This window comes from Aptenodytes forsteri, unplaced genomic scaffold (genome assembly GCF_000699145.1).
Source record: "Aptenodytes forsteri isolate BGI_AS27 unplaced genomic scaffold, ASM69914v1 Scaffold284, whole genome shotgun sequence".
Taxonomy (NCBI): Eukaryota; Metazoa; Chordata; class Aves; order Sphenisciformes; family Spheniscidae; genus Aptenodytes; species Aptenodytes forsteri.
Genome location: NW_008794445.1, coordinates 3,737,197 through 3,760,057, shown reverse-complemented (window position 1 = coordinate 3,760,057; position 22,861 = coordinate 3,737,197). Strand labels below are relative to the sequence as shown.

The following is a 22,861-nucleotide window of genomic DNA, read 5'->3' as shown; positions in this document are numbered from 1 at the left end:
TTGCCCTTACAGGCAAATCTCATGTTCTTGTGTGGAAATGTTAGCAAGTATTTACTATGTGACTGGCTGAACAGTCATGGGACAAGTGGCCACTGATGGGGAGGGGTGACAGGGCAGGTGGGAGACGTGGAAGTGAGAGAAGGCCTCTGAGCAGCCATCAGGACCTGGATTCTGTCATGATTACGTAGGTTAAGAGAGCTCATTACACCAGCTAAAGGCAAACACACTAGTCCTGCTACTTCAAGGTCCCTTTCTGCCCTGCACTGATTAATTTTCCCTGCTCCAAGATTTTTATTGTATCTTTTAAGAGCAATAAAACATGCTATTTGCAGTCTTGAAAACTCAAGAGTACTGCAAAAATCTCTGACAAGACTCTCCAGTTAAAAAACAAACAAAATTAAAACTCCGAGCAAACAGAAAGCCATGCCCTCAAGACCTGTTTTCTGCATGCTGCTTTTTCAAAGTTCTTTGCTCCTCATACCCTTCTCATCTGTCAGTAGTAAACCATTGCTCCCAAATTAGCAAAACAGCTTCTTGAAAGGCTGCCACAGAAGAATCTGGAGTACCCAGTTGTATACCTGGATAGAGAAAGGAATGGGGTTTTTCATGGCATACATCAGCAGCACCCTTCAGATCCCTTCCTAGCCAACTCTCAAAAGATCCCTTTCTATCACAGTGGATGGATGACAGAGAAAGAGCTAACACACATACACAGTCCCATTTTCCATATCAGGCTTCCCTGGGAGGTAGAAGTCTGCGTATACACACATGGGCCCTTCTAGCAGAATCCTTGGCCTCATAACAGCACTAAGAGCTTTAAGAACCAAAAAGCCCCCTAAATCAGGGCCAGGATAGCAGCCTGTCCTTGTGAAAGTCACATACCAGTAAAATAAGTAAAATGCTGGAATTGCTCTTCAGAATGGGAAGTAATGGGTTAGCACTGTTCAGCTGATCAGACATGCCAAAACCGGCTTCTTCAGTTTCAGTTTGCTTGCAGTCTCCCCAGGAAAACCAGAGTTGGAGGACCTGATGTCCAAATCTCCCCATAAGTTCAGGGTAGCGCAGGAAGAATTTCAGCAGGAGAGGACAATGGACGTAGACCAAGCTCAGATCTGGAAGATTATCCAGGATCCTCCTTAGGGTACACAATGACCTCTGGTAAGTGTGTGGGAGGGAAAGGGGGAGGGGGAGAGAGAACAAAATAATCACTAGATACTGAATATCGAAAAGCTGAAGTGATGAGAGTTTACTGTGAGAAACAGTCACACTGTCTTTTAAGTAGACAATCAATTATATCAGTTAAACATCATTTTGTGAAGCCCATTTGCATCACAAAAGCTAAGAAACTTGTAGGCTTTATACAGTGCTCAAAGCTGTGCAGCAGCAAAGAGCCATATGGGAACACTAGAAAGCCTGCTGCAGAGGCTGTAGATGTGTTCAGGAGACTGAAGCTATGAAATTTATTATATTCCGTATGTGAATTCACAGCCTATCCAACGCATTTACACTTCCCACACATACACAAGTTTATTCAGTCAAATCTATATTCCCTAGTGGCTTTTCACAGTTAACTTTCCAGAGTGTAGATGCACTGCACTCTCTTCACTCATTCACCACTCACCACCTGTGTCAAAATACTTTCTGCAAGAGGGTTGATGGGAGTGGGGAGAAACCTTAGTTTCAACAAAAATGGTCCAAGAGGTAGGAATGAAATCTTCTTTTACCAAGTCCAGGACTTTGCCTTTGTCCTGACAGACAGCAAGGAGGTAAAGTGCAGCTCTGAGTATGTATGGAGGGGGACAGACTCCATGGTCTTGTGCTGATAGGAGGAAATTTCTTATGGCTAAAAATAAGTCTGCTTCTGGGACAAACCTGCATTCAAGGAGATTGGAGTGGAAACAAGAACATTAGACATGCCTTACCCACCCATACATGGTATGTAATGGCCACAAAACCACTTGCCTTGTATACTCTTGGCTCACCTGTCCCCAAGGGTGTAGGCAAAGTGTAAGAGTAGTATGAAGCAATGCTGGTGGCTGCAAAGAGACTGATCCAAAGAGAAAGGCTCAGGGGTTTCAGCCAGGAGGAGAAGGCTTTCAGCAACGGTATAGTTTAATTGAGGCAGACCCTTCTGCAGGAGCTCAGACATCTCTTGCTCTAGAAATAAAACTAGTATGAGCAGGCAGGCAGTGATAAGGAATGTCTACAACAAAGCAGAGTGGAACAGGGAAATGGAAGCATCTGCCCGCCCTAACTCAAGCACGTTAAATTAGGGAAGCTCCTGATGTAAGAAATATCAAAGCCAACCTACTACCCCACAGCCTGCATACAGCAAGTGCACCTCTATGATTTGGAATGAATAGAGGTGTGAGACATGATTTAATGGAGTTGGCTTTGAGGATGAAAAGACACTTCTGTTTGAGGTTCCCAGCTCTTTGCTGATGCTGCCTGTACGGTGACTACTGCCAGTGGGAAAAGTGGCTTTTGTGATGTGGAAACTTTAATCTCATTTATTTGGGACTTACCTATTGTGGAAAGTTACAGTACAGACAGGAAAGCTTTATAGAGTATGCCAGAGGAAAAAATGACCTTAATCTGCAGATAAGGGTGACTATGTGGCAAGTAATAGTGTTTCAATTAAGCCATGCACAGTTGTACTAATAAATGTCACCATGTAAACAAAACCATAGGCGGATGAAACATATCCTTTCAGGTAGGGTTCCAAACTCTTCAAAAGGCATTCTCTGAGTGTTATCTCCTTGCTGGACCATCTTAAAAAAAAGCTGGGGGAAAAAAAAAAATCTTTAAATAGGGCTTATGTGTGTCCTCCTTTCCCTCCTCCTTTGTCTTTTTTTTTATTATTTTTGCACCTATTGCCTAAATAGAGGGTGGCAGGGCCTCAAACTAAATAAAGCAATTTGTCTCTTTCCCCAGACTTGCCCTCCTGAGAAGAAGTTCTCTCCTTCTCTGTGGCAGAGTAAAGGCTCAGGCACAAGCTGCAGAGGAAGCTGGAACAGGCCTGATTCAAGGCAGGATTACTGTGAAGAAGAGCAGAAAGATACAGTGAAGAAGGCTAGAAACATCCTCTTCATACTTCTAATATCACACACTGTCTGCCAGAGCCTCAGTTTAATGATCACATATAAGCACCTGCCCCATCACAACAAGACTCCAGGAGCCAACCCGGGCTTCCAAGAAAATGAGAAGTTCCCAAAGGAACTTCACAAAGTCAGCTCACAGATGTGGCAGGTGTGCGCGGTGACGACAGTGAATGTGTTCACATACCTTGGGACAATATGAATACAGTGGGGTACTCTCACAATCATCATACCTGGTACACACGGGGAGTCCTGTAAGGGCAGGACCCCTAACACTGCAGAGAATGGGAGGTGTTTGAGGGTGGCTCGCGATACCTGATTCCACTGCAAACACCAGTAATGAGATTTTGTAGCAATGGTGTTTCCAGGGATGAACAAAGAAGAATGCCAAAATGTTAACTAAAAGGGTGAGAACAGCTCTATTTCTCTCTCTCCAGTGATTTCCTTGCAGAATAGGACATAACCAAACATCTTTGCACTGTAACATGCCATCCTTGGTGCCCCACACTACTGTATTCAGAGGCCTAGATCCCCCCACACACACACCATTGACAGGCACAAACATCCTCACTCTAAGTTCCACAGTGGTAACCTGGACTAGGGGTGCTGTGTATTTTATTTACTCTTTTAATGAGATGCAGTCACAGGAAAGAGGAGGTAAAACATCTCTGCAGACCCACAGAAAGTCTCCCCAGGTGCTTCTCAACCTAGAAATCATAGCCTCTGCTACTGAAGACCCTTTGCAATGTCTGCTGTTGAAGTCTTCCTCCTCCCTCTCATTTCTTATACATTATCACACCATGAGCAACAAAGATAGTGGTAATACGGGCCTAGGAAGCCAGAGCTCAGATGGAACTGATGCTACTGCTACTTCTTTTCAAAACACCCACTGATTTGACTACTCCAAAGTCAGGCTGCTTTATCTCTATCTGCACAGCTCATGACAGAGCACAGAATTCTCACAACGCTGTATAAATCCACCCGCCCCCTACCCAACTGCTTCTCCCTTCTCCCACATCCAGCTTTTCCATTGTCAGTTACCATTTACATTTTGTAATAAGATACAACCACTCTTGAGTCTTTCAGCCTCCCATCTTGCCTAATCAGGTGCATTAGATAAGGCATGATCTGCTTTCCCATCTGGAAATTTTTGACTCGCTCACAATACACACATCACAATACCTTTGTACAGAGCAAAATCTGGCCTTCAGCTCCAGTGTCAGCCGGATGAAGGAGCAGGATGCTAAACAGAAAGCAAGACAAAAATGTCAAAGGAGCACAGAACGTGTACAATAAGGGAAAAGAGTAGGCAGGTCCCATAACCATCCCCACACATCTCCACGCAAACCTGGTGAACAGGGCAGGCCGTCTCAGTAAGAATACGTTTGTTAGGCTTTCTCTCCCAAAGCAAACTACTCCAAGTTTGGTTTGGAGGGGAGTATCTGAGATTGATTTGTTTTCTCAGGAGGAGAAGGGAAGATTTGCCAGCTTCACGTGTTTAGAATAGAGGAATTCTCTACATCACCTCTCTGATGTGCAAAGAGTAAGGAATACATAGAGTAAATAGGATTCCTACATAGTAAAATCCCACCAACAATTCCAGCATAATCCTGTCTACAGGAACAGCCAATTCTGAATATTCCAGAGGAAAGGGTAAAGCTGACACAACTTATCTAAAATAAAATCTGTCCCATCATCTGCTAGACCACGTGTACAATAAGGGAAAAGAGTAGGCAGGTCCCATAACCATCCCCACACATCTCCACGCAAACCTGGTGAACAGGGCAGGCCGTCTCAGTAAGAATACGTTTGTTAGGCTTTCTCTCCCAAAGCAAACTACTCCAAGTTTGGTTTGGAGGGGAGTATCTGAGATTGATTTGTTTTCTCAGGAGGAGAAGGGAAGATTTGCCAGCTTCACGTGTTTAGAATAGAGGAATTCTCTACATCACCTCTCTGATGTGCAAAGAGTAAGGAATACATAGAGTAAATAGGATTCCTACATAGTAAAATCCCACCAACAATTCCAGCATAATCCTGTCTACAGGAACAGCCAATTCTGAATATTCCAGAGGAAAGGGTAAAGCTGACACAACTTATCTAAAATAAAATCTGTCCCATCATCATTGCTAGACCAAATAACTTTTTCATCCTGCTGAACATGACTGCGCACTCTATTCTTACTCATATAAACATGTAATACAATCCTCCACATAAAGTCTCGTTAAGCTCATTGCCTCAGTAATATGCAGTAGCAGCAAGTTCCATCAGTTAAGTTAAGAGCACAGAGAACATGATCCCACACTACCCCCATACCCAGCTTTTTGGAGAACTTATTCCGCATGTTTGGCACCACTGTAAAGAGGGTATTAAGTGTTGAGATGAAAACCTCCATCACTGATGGGCTGACAGCCCTTTCCAGGTAGTTCTGTGAAAAGAAGAAAAGATCAGGTGCATGATATGCAATAAACACTGAAAGCAGCAGCTTTCTTCCGGCCTCCTGCCCACCCAGAAAGTTTGATTTCTAAATCCAAACATATGGAGTAACAGTTCTTCTACCAAAGTGCCTGGCAGCAAGTACACAGGCTTACAGAGCACTTTGAAAGCAACTAACACTCTGCTCTGCCAACGTTATGAGCGGTGCTGCTAACTCTGCAAGACGTTACATCAAACAAGAAACTTCTTCCTGATTCCAGCTGGCAACCAGTTAGGCCTTAATGCACAGCGACTGACATTGCTGCCCATATTGCCCTGGAAGTAACTGCTCTTACAGGTCAGATGGCTAATTCTCCAGCATGGCATACAAGATAGAACATATGCTTAAGTGCAGCTGACTTCAGTAACACTTAACACCTGTGCTTCAGCATTTTATTGAGTGGTGGCAAACACAGGCTCTCTACAGAGTCCAGCCCTAAACTGTTTAGAACAGAATGACTCAGTTCACTCTTGTAGAAGGTCACTGGACAATTCTCTCACAGTCCATTGATTTTTACCCAGGTTCAATGAGCAAGAAACAGCACACTGACTCCAGCTTTGCCAAACTGGACATGCACCACACCCTCCCTTCAGGGAGGAGAACAGCAATGCCACTGCAGCTGCCTACCAAGAGACTGGTTAAGAAAACACAAAACAAAACATCTCCAAGCTCCCAACAACTGCAAGAATCCATACACCTGAACCTGTGGCAAAGCACAAGCAAAATTTACTCAACATTTGGAACCACAACCAGAGTCCCACTGTTTTGACAATTCTGCTCGAAGTATCTTAGTGACAGGTCTGTATGGAGTACTAAAGCACAAGCGACCCTCCACAGCTCCTTTTTAACCCATGTCCCTGGCCTTACCAAGGCACAATGCTTAGTACTGCCCTTGCTGTGTAGACTGGGCAGCCTCATCAATACCTTCTGGAAAGAAGCATGAAAACGAAATTGCAGGCACAAAATGCCACTGCTTTCTGGGACACAGGCAAGTTTTGAAAAAGTGGCAGAAGGGGAAACAACAGTTCAGGCACTCTTCATTTTCTGCAACATCCAGAGCTGCCATGGATTAGATAGCATGGCAGGTAGGCTATGGGGATTGCAGAGTCTGAAGAAAGACACTGCCATCTACATGGAAGCTTTATGAATTTCTCCACCCTCTGAGACCATACACGCCCATTTTGCATGAACTGTATAATGCCACATTTGGCTCTGGAGAGGTAGCAAATGCCACAGCTGTTCTTGGTTTACTCTACATACTCTCTTCCCAAAAAAACCACTTGTGCAACCCACTCTTGGTGCTTGAAAGCACCTTTCCAGGTACCCAAGGAATAGACCAAGTTCAAAAGAAACCCTACCATGACCATGGGGATGCAGAGACTGTCACAAATCCTCAAGAGGAACTCAGAGAAGTTGCTCAGTGTGTCCTTGCTCTCAGAGTTGGGGGCAGTGAAAGCGTTCTCCTGGGCCATGGAGTCACTCTGGAATTCCACTGCTAACCTACAAACACACAGCAGATATCAGAGGAGAGAGGAATCCTCCTCACTCTGTAAAGGAAGTCAGGAGATACTACATTTCCATCACAACTTTCACCATTAAGGACCCCACAAACACTTGATGGGTTGGAAGCACAGGAATCTGGCAATCACGCAGAGTTACCTCTTGAGTGAAGCTATTAAAAGTCAGCAATGTTGCACAACAGTACAAGTTGGGAAAGGAAGACTTAGCTTCTGTGAAGAAAGTATCTGCTGTGGGAAGCCCTAGTGTGGCAAGACTAAAGGTTCTCAGCCAGGCCAGAGTGCCTGGAGCACAATACAGCAAACCTCATGAAAGTCAGCCAGGGGACCATTCAGCTGATCTAAAAACCATGACAGAACCCGAGTGCCCTCTAACACCACCCCAAGACACTGGGTCAGTGCAGACAGGGACACCTGCTTCTGACTGAATTATCTCAGCCAAGCCAAATGCAAGTGATGCAAGGCAAAATAACTAAGTTGGCCAGACTTTCCTAACAACAGATCCAGATTCATACACAAACTCATCTACCACCGTCTGCTGTGCAGCTAAGGGTGACAGATAGCTCTCATCCAGCAAAACAGGAAAAGTTGGTGCCTATAAACCCGCCTGCAGTAACAGGTCACAGACATGAGCAAATCCAAGGCCAGCATCTGGAGCAGATACACATTTGTTAAATGGTTAATCCCCTCTGGCAGTAAGACCACATACCCCAGGGCACAGGAATATGGTTTCACACATACCTTCCAACAGTTCTTACATTGTCAGTAGTTTTGGCTAATTTTCAAGCAGTTCCTCAAACATCAAAGACATAAAATAAACTGATAGGTCCCAGGCAAATTTCTTGGGAGACACATACAGGTGTCACAAAATTTTCACTATCACTATATATCCCTCCTTCTGTTGTTTCACTGACAAGTACCAACCCCAGTGGTGGGGTTGGGTAGAGGAACTCAGTTACAAGGACAGAAGGATGGATGGACATGGACACACACACCACCCACCTGCCCACCCCCCTGACTTGTCCTCACCTGCAAGCATTTCTGAAACTTTCCAGGGTGTTGAGCAAGAACTGGCCCTGTCTCTGAGGAACTCTGCTGAGAGTTCTGTTTGCTGGGTGACTCTGAGACACTGAGAATAGGAGATCACCCTGTTAAAGGAGAGAAGTCTTTAAAAATCTTATGTTCACTGTTGGAAAAAATAGCTTTCTTCTCTGATACCAGCAGCAGGAGGAACAACAGATTTCACTTCACTGACTTCTTTCACATAACTGTTTTTTTACTGTTATGCTTTCCCCAGGGAGGACAGTGTTAGAGAGCTTTTGTGCTCTTCCTAGGGAGGACAGAGTTACAGAGCTACTAGTTCTGCACCACCCTGCCTTTATGGTCTGTATTACCATGGTTTGGTCTAATCTGAGTTTTAAAGAGCTCAGCTAACGGAGCTTCAAACCATTCTGGGAAAACCTGGTATTTCTTTCAATTTTGTTTCTTCCAATCACTCTTCAGACAACGCTGAACAGTTCCTCTCCTTGCTCAGCAGTGAAATCTTACAAGTTCTCTACTTTGGCTCAGATTTGTAAGCAACTACCCATGTACTAGCTCTTGCTCCCACACAGCATCCTACTGAGTTCAGCCAGAAGCCAACTGCAGCGTCAGAGTTAATCATTTGCCCAAACCGGGAACCACTTGGAACTCAAAATCTGCCTTTAAGCCTTAACCTGTTGTGGTGGTCTTCTCCGAATACTACCACAGGAGGGCACGGCGACACATTGGTGCCTGGCAGTTCAGAACTCCTTCTCCTTCTCCATTTGATGCTGAGATACCTTAGTACAGGTACAATCATTTCCCCTTTTCTCCCTTTAAAGATAGCCTGAATGTCCTTACTATCTGCCTAATTTCCTTCCTGCAAAGCTCCTTATTCTGAATGGGACACCAAGCAAACTTGTGTGCAAACAGACTGACCAACATCTGCCTGTGGGGCAGAAAGCAGTTCTGCCTTCTCCAGGCAGAGAAGACAGACATCTGGTACCACAGAACTTGGGCCTAAAGATAGTTCATCAGGCACTTGGAGCTCTGGTACTCCAGCAAGATGCTCTTGCCACTACAGACGTGTGATCTAAACCTACATGGCTCTAAGCCTACAGCAAGAAGGCTCAGCCCTTCACTGAGCCACTGTAATGGGGGGCTAGCCTTTCACTAGCCATCTGTAATGGGGGGTCTCCTCAGAAGTGCATAGGTCCCACCAGCACATCACACTACCTACGTATTCCAGGAACAGGAAAGGATTTGCAGTTCAAAGAGTGGCTAACAGCTCCCTTGCTGAGGTATCACAGTGCATATATGATGACCCTCTTAGTCTGAAGGCACAGCAAGAGATGTTCATTGCCAAAACAATAGATTGACTGACGCAGTCTACAAGGTGGGGGCCTGAAGAAGGGGAAGTTGAAATTACTTTGGAGTACTGGACACATAAAGAGAGCAGCGTGCTCAAGCGGTGCCCCACAAATCTTCATTGATTTAGAAAGACAACATTCACCAGGATCCATCTTCAGCTACTTCAAAGACAAAGATTCATACCATCTCAAGGCATGAGGATCAAAAGAAACACCAGAGAACCCAACAGCCGTAGGGTAAGGGGATGGAACATATATACAACATCACATAGTGTGCTAGGAGGATCATCCCTGTCCTGCTTGGTCCTACCAACAAGCAACAACAACTTTTGACTTACTGCATGCCTCTTGCTACTTTGTGGTGGGGAAAGGTCAGCACATCGCTTCAGCACTGCCTCCAGCAGCTTCTGCAGCTCTTCATATGGGACTGGAGGGGAGCTCAGATGGTCCTTCCTGAACAAGCGGAGACAAAGACAGTATGCACATTCCCTGCTGGGGACATTTCACCTGGGAAGGCAACACCAGCAGAAATAACTGCTCTTCTGACAGCAATATGCCATTGCCACTTCTCTCCAGCACAGCATACTAAGGTCACAATATCTGAACAGTGCCTTCATCCACACGTGCACCCAAACACACCCTCACTGTCCACTCCCACTACAGTCAGGAAGCATATGACTGTACAGAGTCTTATGCTTGCTCTCATCTATCCAGTTGGGGCAGAGAGTGACAAAGCCACAGCAGCCACAGTACAAGCCTGGCTGGGACGCTAGGTCCTTGCTGCAGCAGCTTGCTGCCTACCACAGCTTCATTGCCCTGGCAGCCTTTTGAGGCGGGTGGGAAGCTAGCTCTGCTGTACCCACGCCTGTCTCAGCCAGAAGTCCCACTGCAGAGCGCACTCACCCACACAGCCACAGGGGAGCCGCAGAGACCAGCATGGTATCAACAGATCTATATGAAGAAAAGCCTGCAAATACTTTCCTGCCTACCTCAGGAAAGCTGCCACAGCTCTCACAGCCTCCACTACCACCTCCAGCACTGGGCAGTTCACTGTCTCTATCAAAACATCAATGGCTTCTATACACACACCTCGGTTTGTGAATAATTTGATTTCCACTGGTTGCCTGCGAAGAGGAAACAGAGTAAGCAAGGAGAATATTGTTAGAGTTAAGTAACTGTAGTGCCCTCTCCTCATTTCACCAAATGGACTGCTGAGCTGTGTGGTTCCAGCCATGCTTTTCAGTATTCAGAGCCAGCTGCTCTCAAGGAGGTAGTCTCAACCTTGAGCAGGTGGAGGGTTTGCTACAAAGAGTGAACTTCAGCAGGTCTGGAGCCCTGCTATGATGAAAAAAACCCACAGCCTGGATAACTGTGTGACCGCACCAGCGAACACTCACATGAAAAGCACAAGAAAAACAGGCTTTGCAAAATACAGTGATCTCTCTGCCTAGGACTTTATGCTGAGGCCATCTGCTCTGGCATTTGTGGGTTCATCTGGCAATTCATATTTCTGAGTAAACAAGCAAACACCACCATCCTAGAAAAAGGACGATGCCATAAGAATAGTTTCTTTCACAGTCCTATAGCACTTCTAATGCCAGATGCTGCCAGAAGGACAGGGACTTTCATGAACTTGTAAAGTAATCAGGAAAATAAACACAATCCAACTGTTTTGACAATTCTTCTTGATAGTGAGCATTTTGGTCATCTGATCACCTTGTGGCCCAACACCTTTGAGCAGTCAGCACAAGAGCACGGAGGGATGACAAGCCATTAATCCCATTATCGGACAGAGCTGTGTAAATGGCAGACTGTGCTCATTTGGCTCCTGGCACATCACGTACAGTCAGGAAGGTGGGGGGAAGACAGGCAGCTACATGCGGACAACAGGCACTAACAGCCTGCCAGCGGGCCTCTCTGAAGTAAAGCAAGAAAAGCAGCATGGCATGACAGGAGCCAGACTTGGGAGTCAAATGTATTCCCTGTTACTCAGTTTTCACAGACGTGCCTGACTAAAGCAAGCCAGGAGCACATGCTCCCATGCACAAATGGGAGAGGAAAGTGAACTTCAGTAGAAATTACACTGGTAGCCCAGCTACAGGGCAAAAAGAGAACAGAGGCAGAACCACTCTTTTTAGTCACTCAGTGGGATGAAACCCAGCTTGGCAGTCACCTCACGTTCTGCTGTGAGAAAAAGCTGTGAGGTGGGCAAGGCAAGGAAAAGGCCTTGTGGAACTCGGGCACCAGGAGCACCCTCTGGCCCAAGCCATAAGTGGTGTGCTGAACTTCCAAATTGTTTCTACTTACACTGTAATTCTATTAGTCCTCTGTATTTCCCTTCTTTAATTGCTGACCTTCTGAAGTAAAACACATCAGGGAAAAAAAAAAGTCTTCACTGACTCATGCAGGGAGGAAGGGATGGAGGAGTATTGCTGACTCATTCAAGAGGCACAAACCCACTTGCAATATGGTGCACTATGATGCCTTTGGGGCCTGGGAGAAAAGCGTGACGGACAGCACTCTTGCAGCTTCCTGCAGCCTCTCATCTTTGGGCCCCAAACTGTGCCTGCCACTCTGTTTGTGCTGGGAGACACAAGGGGCACTCCAGGGAGAGCCACCCACCATTCCTGACATACTGCCAAGGGGAGCAGTACGTTCTGCTTGGAGAACACCAGTGTGTGGGGCTCGCTTACACAAGAGAATCCAGCTGCAAGGAAAAACCAAGAGGATGAGACCCTTTTTCCCCACTATGAAACAGTTTCTAAGGCAAAGCTCAGAGAAACAGAATGGGTGTGCTAGAAAATGAGAGTAATTGCACAGAGCGTTCTCTTTATTTTACAAGCATAAACGCTGTAATTAGTGTTTCCCACATCCTGGTTTCTCTTTTTGACAGATCCCACACTGGCATCATCACACTGTTCTAGCACTGCTGCTTTTCCTTCTCCTTTTTACCCTGCCACTTGCTACAAAATTGAATATGACATTTCCAAAATTCAGCTCAAGGGCTCTCTTGGGGGAACTAAGTGGCAAAAACAAGACTCTGTCACTAGCATGACAGGATGGGAACAAGATCATAGAGGCAAGAACAGGAAGCACAGAAGAAAAACAAGCCAGGGTATGTTATTCCTTAGCAGAAAACGAGGAAAAAAGTGACAGAAGACATTAATATTTCAGCCTAGAATTTGTTTTTGCTGTTTGAATTTAGCTCAGATGATGATACAAGACTAGAAGCCATGGAATTTGCATCCTCTGTCTTGTCACAGAGGCGCACTTAGCAGGAGCTGGCCTGCTGACATAAGCCTGGACCTTCCTAGCCTTCCCTCCTACTCTATCTACAGCTGAAAGGAGATTTCACCTCCCAGATTAGCAAGGAAGCAGGAAGAGGCAGATATACTGATGGATGCGTGCGCAAAGAGGACAAGCTGGGAGGTTCAGAAACAACCATCAGGCCCTTCTTCACAAGAATAAGGGAGATGCACTTGTTCAGCAACGTCTTTCAAACACAAAGGCTCTGGGGCTGTAGATACTTGGTCTCGGACAAAAACCTTAAAAAGCAAAAGCACCACAGCCTCCATTTTAGAGTACCAAACTCTGTCTGTGCAAGCCTGATGGGGGTACTCCCTTACCGTTTCAGTATTTCAGTGAAGAGCAGGAGCCCTTGTTTGTGCAACTCCACATTGTTCAGCTGCAAGACATCTTGGAGACTCCTCACCAGAGATTCAATGCCTGCACATGTTCAAGAGAAGTCACAGAGAGGGCTTTTAACACCCCAAATTCCAGGATGGAAGCAAAATTAATTTATAAAAGGAAGGATGATTTGAACAATTATTTTTCTCGGCCACTGACAGAAACAACTGCCCAAAACTGCTGACTGTTCACTCAGCTCCCTGATAATAGGCCCCAACTGATAATAGGCCCCAACCTCCACTGCTGGAGGTAAGTCCAGAAGAACGTAAGGAATTTAGCCTTTCTTCCTAAATCCATTCTTGGCATGTCCACAGAAACACCTAATAGTAACTTAGGTAGTGTCAGTCCTGATAATTGGCTATTATAACGAATGCATGCTCATCAGAAACTCGTTAGAACAGTGACACTGTAAATTCAAGCTATGTTGGACATCACAAACATGTCTGATAGGTACTCATTTTCAGTCCTTTATCCATCCTGACTGGAAATTGTGATTGTGTGTAAAGTGTTGAAATTCAGCTAGAGGCACAACAAATGCCCACACTATTACTGCAGTCACTCAGTCAGAAAGGTTCATGACTCACCATAGACTGTGTGACACTTTGAGAAGAAAAGGCGCTCTTCAGTTAGGAGGAGCAGGCAGCAATACACTGACCAGATGAGAATTTCACTGTTGCACAGGAGACACTCAAACAGGAATTCTGCAAACACACACACAAATAAGGTCACCCTGGTAAAAGGCAGTCTGCTCACAGCATGGCACAGCTGCTCCTAGAACAGAGCAGAGGAAGGAGGAGGAAACAAGGAAGCATAGCAACAGCCACAGGGAGAACGGTTATATTATGAAATGGCAGGAATGGAGAACGGAGTAGATGCTTGGGGGCATGCTAGTCTTCAAAACAAGGTGACTGGAGAGCAGAGTCCCGCAGGCAGGCATCTTCCTAGCACAAACTCAGCAGGCAGGAGCTGAACTGCGGCTCTAGCCTTTGGCACAAATGAAAAGCCACAAAGCAAACTTTACCAGAGATGCAGCAATCTCTTTCTTCCTCAGAACTTTTCCATCTCCCAAAGAATTCATAAAATTAAAGCATTCCTGTCTTTTGGGATTACAGAGAAATAATAAACCATCTCCCACAACCGCATTCTAAAGCTAAATCCTAGACCAAATTCTGTGCAAACTTACGATATTTAGTGGGATAAGATGGAATCCCAGTCTGTTTAGGCTTGTATCTAAGGTCCTGCAAGAAGGACCTTGACCTCAAGGACTTGTCCAAATTCTTGCTGTGGAAACGCCATTCTGCCTGTTGACAGCTGCTTTGATACTTTCAGTTGAAAACTTACTCTCCCCTTCTATTCCTAAAATCACATTAGCCATTTTTATTGGTATAAAATGGTCACCACACACATTATGCCATTGGTGGATTCCTAAAACAAACAGCCAGGGAGTGCTTTGATATTGGGAGATGAACAGTAAGATGCTATTCATTTCTTCACCTGGGACATCCGCATGGATAAAAGCAGGAGCATATCTGCTGGGAGAGTGAACCAGCACTGCAGCCACGCAGTGAGAACTTGCTGCCTGTAACATCTCATCTCTGGTCAACAAAAGCTGTTGGGAAACAAAAGTTGAAATGAGAAAGTCAACTATGCAGATATGAGTAGGAAATAGTTTCCTCTACATTTTTAAATTTAAAACATAAATGAAGATCTCTCTTTTGGCATATATTTCATGGATTAAACTTGCTAAGGCAAGCTAAAACACTGGACCAAATAAGCTCAAAAAAATGCAAAATGAGAACCACAACAGAGAAGATTATGAGTAAGAATAGCTCTGCCCCCATGCTTAGTCATGTTGGCACTACAAGTGCTGTATCAGACCTCAAGTGTGAGTGAGTAAAATCAGCTGAGGCCAGGACTAAAATTTCCTCCCTCCAGGATGCAGGAATGAACAACGACGTGATCTATGGGGGTGTCCCCATTTTCCACTGCAGCCTCTATTGCTGGTGTTGGCAACAGCATACTCGAGTGCCTCAGATAAAGATTCAACACAGGCCAGCAAACTCTTTATGTCTACTGACAATTCACTATTACTTCAGCAATCACCCTTTTGAGGACAAGTGGCAGTGGATTTTCCCCTTCTAAAAAGTCAGGATTCTCAGACTCCTCTGCTGTCTTTGAATTATTCATAAGAATGGATACAAAATGGTCAGATTTCAGCAGCTCCTTCAGCAAACCTGCAAAAGGAGGAGCAAGAGTGAGCACCATGCTGGGCATAGCAAGGATTATATTAACACAGGAGTATTTACAGCCTAAGACTTGTTGCCAACTTCCTCCCCTTTCCTGCGCTAACAAAGGCCCTCACCTCCCACTTAGGGAGCTGCTTCTCATTGTGTCCCCAGATACTGCCATGAGCCCCATGTCTTGCAAGCCCTTGTTGCTGATGCTTTTTGCTGGGTCTGATCTGTTCCCTGTTCCTTCTCAGAGACGTGCAGGTGCAGTGGTACATGATCTCAGGAGCACTCTACTCGCACTGTCTTCTGTGCTCCAGTACCCACCCCTTAAACTCTTTCTTGGGAGAGCTCTTGACTTGCATTTTTCTCCAAGCTACAGTCAGTGACCCAAAAATAACTAGACATTTTCCCTGGAATGCTTCCTAGAGAACTGGCATTTATCCTCCCCTTCTACTTTCACAGGCTCTTACTGAAGCAGCAGTGTTTAGCTAAAGGATATCCATACACACAAAAAAGCCCTCAGTATAAAAGTATAGAGCACTGCTACAGGTATTGATGCAAATCATCAGTACTTGTCAGTACAAATTCACAAGGGGTATTGTCTGAGCTATAGAGTTCTACTTTCAAAGGAATCATCATCCATTTCTAGTAGCTGAGTAGATGATCTGAGGAGCAATCCAGTTTCTGCTTACCTCCTACAAGAAAAAGGAATTCCCTGGATGGTTTACAAACAAGCAAAGTCAGAAAGGCTGAAATTGTGCTCCCCAGCAACAGTTGATACGTGCAGTTGGAAGCATAAATGCAAGAAAGTGCCACTTCCACATTAGCTTTCTAACCTAAATAACATGATGTCCCACATCTGAAGATGATGTTTGTTAGACTCCATCCCACTGCTCTACAAAACCCACCTGTCCGTGCATAGTGTTTGCATTCGGACACTTGGAGGGGTGGTCTGTTCCGAGGATGAAACATCAAATTGAGACAGGCCAGGCCACAGTGCAAGCTCTGAAGAGACTCTGAAGATTAGTCAGTGCTAGGCAAATGTGGGGCTTGAGGGACAATGGAGGGCTGGGGGAGCTCAGCAGCAGGTCTGGGCCATTTGATTGCTATGGAGTAACAGAAAGGATCGACTGCTTCAGACAAGCAGCAAAAAGCTCCTCTAGGGAACAACCCGCATTAGAGCATCTAAACCAGCCCAGGATTTCTTCCTCATTCTAAGCCTTCCCTTGCACCTTGCAGTTTCTCTCAGCAATGCCTTACCCAAACAATTAACCTGCAGCTCCTTTGTCTGCGCACGCCCCAAGGTATTCAAGAAGAGACCACACAGCCTTTCTTCGAAGTGTGCTGAGAGCCGTTCTGTGCCAACAGGAGAGGAGTACAGCTTGCCATACAAGTAGCAGACAGCAGCCTTTATACCTTCATTTGGGTACGTCAAGCCCATCAGCAGATGATCCACTAAACTACCTAGCATGAGGAACAGGAAAGGCAAACATTCACACCGATGAACTGACTTTTTAAAAGCACCAACCTATTTCCCTTGAAAACTTGCAAAAGCCCACTGGACAGACTGGTGTGTGCAGATTAATGAATGCCACAATTAGGTGATGTGCTCACCACCATCTGTCCCTCTGAGCAGAGGTACAGTAATAAATGGCTAGAGGAGCTTGCTGTTCACCATATGAAGATCCATCATCCCAGCTACTTCCACAAACAGCTAAGCTTGCTCACCAGATCCCCAGGGGCTGGACCAAGGAAAGAAAAACTAAATGTATGTTGCCTGTGAGGCAGACCCACAAACCCCAGTTCAGAGAGGCTGGTTCTGCCAGGCTGGCTAAGAGCACAATGACAAGCCTGCTATGAAGGTACTGACCTGCAACCCAGGAGGCCTGAATGCCACTCTGACTTCTGGACAGGCTTCTTGTGTGACCTTCATGAATTCACACGGGTGACAGGGGAGTGCATGCATGTGTATGTGTATTAGGGCTGTGAATACTACCCTTCAGTGGGGCATGACACATTACTCACTGTGCTCTATCACCAGTATATCAGCAAAGCCTGGGATGGCATCTGCCAGCTTGCCCAAGAGAGTGAATGTGGGCAGGCTGCCTCTCATGGTAGTTGCTTTGCACAGCTGTAGAGGAGACAGAGAAGAAAATGTTTCACTGGTGAGGACGTGGTCCAAAGGCAGAAATGCACCCAAACCAGCAAGCTCTCGGTGATGCATAATCCTCCAGAATAGGATCTTTTCCTAAGCTGGGCCCTCTTCACCACTCAGGATAAACCACAGGAAAGCCCTGAACACACCACTAAGTCTCCAAAATGTCTTTTAATTAATCCAAGAAATCTCTTGCTTGTTGCTCCTTTGCCTCTCTCTCCCCTCCAGCTCTTACATGAGCAGATGAACCCACTGAACTTCTCCCCACTTTCGCTACTTCCCAATTTTTTGTACCCCATGGGATCATCACAAACTTAGGAATGAAGAGAGCAAGAGCCCACAGCACAGGCTGGGAAAGCTCCTCATATCACTGAAACAGTAAGGTAGGAAAAGAAGAATCTGAGGAAGCCATACAGCTTCACAAGAGCATCATGAAGCCATATGGCTGCAAGGCATCATGGGAACAATAGGAAAACTCCAGGGTAGACATCAACACCGCCAAAATCACAGCAGGGGAGCTGGCCCTAGGACATCCCACTGCTGAGAGGTTGCATCCCAGCGCAGTAGCTGCAGTCTTGCAGGGCCACTCATTCCCATCTCTTCAACCTCTGAAGGATTGAAAGGAAGGGCAGGGAATTCATCTTCACTGACCTCATTTTGGCTTTCATCCAAAATGCAGCGTAAGTACTGTTCTGACTTCAGCTCCACTACAAGCCGCACCAGAACTAGGCAGAAGAAACAGGATCAGCAATTCACACCCAAGAGCACTCACAATCCATCTTCCACAGGGCTTTAGCAGACCAGTGAGTAAAGAGCTTAGAAACTAAATGAGCACGGAGGTGCTGAGAGAGCAGGGTAACATTGGCATTCCTGGCACTATTACTTCTGATAGCCCAGCCCGAGCTCTCTGCAGCAACATTACAGCAGTCCTGTTCTAGCTGTGCTACAAACCATGCATGGAAATGAATGGCAAGGGACAAACTGAGCATCAGGACACCAAGTAAACATAAGGAACCAGGAAGGGAAGGAAACAAAGCCCTGGCTTAAAAGCGTAAAAATTTCTGGTAATTGAATACAGCAGGCTTCCTACAGTACGAAAATCGGCCTTTAAAACATATCTTTCCAGAGAAGATAATCAGAACTGAAACTGCTGAGTATCCTTAGATGTAGACTGAGAGCTCCTCCTCCAGCTGCTACTGTCCCTGAGGTAACAGTGCAGTCTAGCAGCCATTCCTCCCCACTGCAGTTATCCCATATACATTGCCAGAAAGCAAGGCCCCAGTCACCTTTGTGGTACTGTTCACCTCCTCAGCCCCAAGTAAGGGCAGTTACTCTTGGTTCACTGCAACTTTAAGAACTCTGTCAGCTCTGTCCTAATAAGAGGAATCAACAAGAAACTATGTTTACCAGGCACTGGCTGCACATCACCTTGGGTTTCCCTAACAAAATCACAAGGGAATTGCCTGATGCTGGCAGGCTGCCCCTGCCTCCACACATATACCAGTGGACCAGTTACAGGAAGCAAAGTTCCTCTTCTGGCATTTTTAGAACCTGGGCACCTGAATGTTCAGCAGATAAAGTTTTGACAATAGCCCCCTTACTGAGACACTGTGCAGAACAGTGTTCCATAGGATTTGGTAAGGCTGTCTTGGATGTATCTTGCTGTCATGGCATGACTCATTTGAAAAACAAACTCTTTTGATTTGTATTCTAGGAAAGCATCATAAAAAAAAATACCAGAGACTTCTAGGTTCACCATCTCTTGGTATATCCAGGGCAATACTGGCGGTTTATCTAGGAGACCTACTTTAGCTAAAGAGCTACGCATCTCAGCGGAGGCATATCTTGAGACAGGTGATTTATAGATGGTTTAATGGCCCTTTCTTGCCCTGAACTCTCAGAATCTCTAAAAACTTTCAAGAGCTAGGTAACACTAAGTTAAAATTCCTCTGTTTGAGAGCATCCACCTCTCAACAGACTGGTAACATGACAGAAAGACTTCTCACCTTTTCAACACCATTTCAAGCAAGCGCCTGAAAACTGAAACCCCTCTGGAAGGAGCTGGTCACACCTCCTTTCATCTTTCACGGCTGGACAGGAGGAAATGATTGCATTGCTAATATCACTAGACTCAGCAGAGATGCCCAAGGTTAACTGGACTGCAGAGATTCCTTTGTCAGCCCTGCAGGCGTTTCAAATGAAGGACTGCTCACAAAGAGGAATCTGCAGCCTGTACAGCTAAATCCCAAATACTCTCTGTCCTGAGGAGAAAGCAGTAGATCCCAAAGCTCACTGAAGCCTACAGAAGATTTCCGTTTGCTTTGAGACTTCGGTCAGGTCCAAAGATGCTAAAGATGAGGCATTGTTTACCACTGTTACCCATCTGACACTAAATTCATGGCACGCACAGAACCTGTGAAAGAAATGCTAAATATTTAAATCTGCACGCACTCCCCTGCCCCCAAATATTGGAACAGTCTGCTTGTCACTCTTGCATTGATAGAAAATAGATGCTCTTCCTAATTCAAGCTGTGTAAAAGCTGAGCATCTCACTATAGTATCAGACAAGACAGAGCCTCCCTTCACAAACTGTCAGTAATTGAGACGTGGCACCTGCCTCTCACCTTCTACGAATAGGTCCAGGGCACTGCTGTCTTCCACAGTATGCAACATCCCTAAAAGATAAACCACAATCAGTCATGGAACTCATTCCTGTTTGTGATCATCAGCGCTGTAATGCCTTCTTGTAAAAAGAGCTGCAATTTTTTTTCAGAACTGTTTTGTTTTCCCCGCTTCACATGACACCAGCCTGACTTTGTCAGAGGAAGGTGGATACTCTCAGGGAGTATCGCAAAAGGTCCCTCCATAAGCAGGACACAGGGACACGAAGGCATTCGGTTCTCTTGCAAATTTTTAATGTACTTTATAGTTGAAGTCAATGGCTCCACCTATGTAAGTAAATATGTAACTGCTACCATCACCACATCTCGCTGCATGTATCCAACATTCTACATCTGAAACAACACTCAGAATGACAGAAGTTAGAGCCCAGCTGTGAGTTGTCCCTTCTGTCTTCCGTTCATACCAATTACCACAAACAGTCTTCTCCCTCCGCAGTACTGAAAATCCCAAGACCAAATTTGAACACCAGGTTTAAAGCATATGGAAACTATTCAAACGTTAAATTGAACCTGAAGGCACCACTTCACAAGTCATTTGTACAGCGAGAGCGTAAGATTGGATATATTAAAATAAGCCACTGCCTCACTCTACTGCACCACAACAGACGAGAAACTCTACCTCCCACCTCCTTCCAACTTCAGGTACCTACAGCATCAGGCATCTGGTTCAGACCCCCACTTCTGCCACACCAAACCGCTTGTTTCAACATATCCAATCAAATTACCTCCCCTCCGGAGACTCCATGATCTCTCAGAAATTTGACCAACTAAAGCAATGTTATGACATTGCAGGTGAACAAATTACTTATTTCCTGCCTCATCTGCCCAATCCTCAGTAACTTCCTCACACTTTGGAAAAGACTTGCATACAGCATTAGCGAACATTGCAATATTAGCTGCATGAAATTCAGGCTTACCTGAAATTCACCATCTCCTCATACGTAACACTCCACACTACACCTCTGTTCTCTTAACCCTCTGTCTTCTGCCTGTGCTTGTCCCAGTATTCTCTCTCCAAAAATGAATGTATTTTCCTGAATTTACTATTAATATTTCCTCCGCAGCATTGCTCAAACCTTTGGGGGTCCCTCTTACACTCTTGCATCAAATGATCCTTGGTTCATTCAAGCTCTATCCAAAATGTACACGTCATTGTTTGTAGCCCCAAGCTTGGACTGGGATTCCAACTGCTCTAGGAGTTACACTAAGTACAGTAAAATCCCAAAGCTGTCCCCAAACCATCCAATTGCAAAGCTTCTTAAAGAGAGAGAGAATAATTATTTAAAAACAGACAAAAGCATTGAAATGCAAGCACAGCTCCCCTGTCTTCTGGGGTATTTTGTGTCAGGGTCATACAGCGTAGGACTGAATTGGCCATAAGCACCACTCCCTCCACATCTGTATAGGACTATGTGTGCAGACAGCACTCAACAAAAATTTGTGCAACGGAGAGAATTAAGCCTGCACAAAGTTCTATTTCTAACAAAGCTGCTCCCAAAACATGCACAACACAGTTTGTGCTGGAAAATCAACTGGGAAAACACTGCTTGAATTATTCAGTGCGTCAAGGCAGGGGAAAGGGCTTCTATGTCACTTTCCCCCAAAGAACAAGAATTATCTGTGATGTGCAAATGAGATCATGGAATTAAAGGAATCCAGTATACTTGCTCTTTGAAGGCACTTGCATTCATACCCTCCACCGTTCTCTTCCTGCCTTACTATTCCCTCATTTAGACCATTATTTCTTCTCTGTCAAGATTTCAGACATTTCAAAGACCTTTCCCACAGCACTGCTGTGCAAACGCAAACCAGTAAGAGATGTTCAAGATCACAGAGACTGTTACTGGAAGGGCACCTTCTGACATCCCACTGAACAGTGTATTCTGCTGTGAGGCTGACCCACCAGAAAGAAGGAGGTATTACAGTCCTAAGGCTACAAGGATTTCTAGAAGCGTAATGCGATGGTGTGAAAAAACCACCATGCAGATTCCTATTTTGCACATTTGTTATTAAATCCTGCAACACCTTTTTAAGCTCACATTTTCATTTCTGCATGAATCTTTATATAATGCCACAGTTCAGCAAGATGAGAAAGCACTAAGGCATGAGACCAGAACGGAGGGCATTCAGGGAAGAATCATACACCAGGCACTCCCTGTTCTCCAGAAAGACTTTAAAGGTACGTCAAGATACTTTGGAAAATCGCAAGAGCTTTATGGACATTACAATCCTCCTCCTTGGTGAATAAGGAAATTAATTAACCTATTCTAAATCAAACGACAGGCAGTTTTCCACAGGGAGTAATAACACACCTAACGCAGAACGGTGGAAGTATGGAATTAGGTACCTCAAGATTCCTTTGCCTTTTTTTTTTTGTTGTTGTTTCAAATGTGGAGAAGCTTCACATTTATACCTCTATTCAAAAAAAGGTACCTGCCTTCTCCCTGCTGCTGTACTAGGCCACAGCAGAGCTCTTACCAAAGAGAGTTCCTATCAAATGAACGCAGACCCTCTCGTCCGGTGCCAGCAGCTGGACGGCTGGCAGCGCCTGCCAGGCCAGGGCATCCTGGAGGCGGGAGAGGACGTGCTTCTTGCGCACCAGCTACGGATCAGAGACAACAACCCGTTA

General features: G+C 45.3%; 1 protein-coding gene across 1 annotated transcript in view; it reads right to left on the bottom strand.

The window, feature by feature from the left end:
- The window catches only part of MEI1 (meiotic double-stranded break formation protein 1), a 40,850-nt gene that overhangs the window by 16,517 nt on the left and 1,472 nt on the right, over positions 1 to 22,861 (bottom strand). The window contains exons 2-20 of the mRNA XM_019474814.1: positions 22,711 to 22,834; positions 20,176 to 20,226; positions 18,203 to 18,276; positions 17,422 to 17,527; positions 16,657 to 16,860; positions 15,269 to 15,399; positions 14,660 to 14,774; positions 13,750 to 13,866; positions 13,105 to 13,204; positions 10,468 to 10,602; positions 9,817 to 9,931; positions 8,118 to 8,236; positions 6,930 to 7,071; positions 5,412 to 5,523; positions 4,281 to 4,341; positions 2,941 to 3,038; positions 1,983 to 2,157; positions 1,725 to 1,872; positions 883 to 1,155 (exon numbers count right to left, since the gene is read on the bottom strand). Of these exons, the coding sequence (XP_019330359.1) occupies positions 883 to 1,155; positions 1,725 to 1,872; positions 1,983 to 2,157; positions 2,941 to 3,038; positions 4,281 to 4,341; positions 5,412 to 5,523; positions 6,930 to 7,071; positions 8,118 to 8,236; positions 9,817 to 9,931; positions 10,468 to 10,602; positions 13,105 to 13,204; positions 13,750 to 13,866; positions 14,660 to 14,774; positions 15,269 to 15,399; positions 16,657 to 16,860; positions 17,422 to 17,527; positions 18,203 to 18,276; positions 20,176 to 20,226; positions 22,711 to 22,834 (2,400 nt within the window). The remainder of the gene's footprint in view (positions 1 to 882; positions 1,156 to 1,724; positions 1,873 to 1,982; positions 2,158 to 2,940; positions 3,039 to 4,280; positions 4,342 to 5,411; positions 5,524 to 6,929; positions 7,072 to 8,117; positions 8,237 to 9,816; positions 9,932 to 10,467; positions 10,603 to 13,104; positions 13,205 to 13,749; positions 13,867 to 14,659; positions 14,775 to 15,268; positions 15,400 to 16,656; positions 16,861 to 17,421; positions 17,528 to 18,202; positions 18,277 to 20,175; positions 20,227 to 22,710; positions 22,835 to 22,861) is intronic.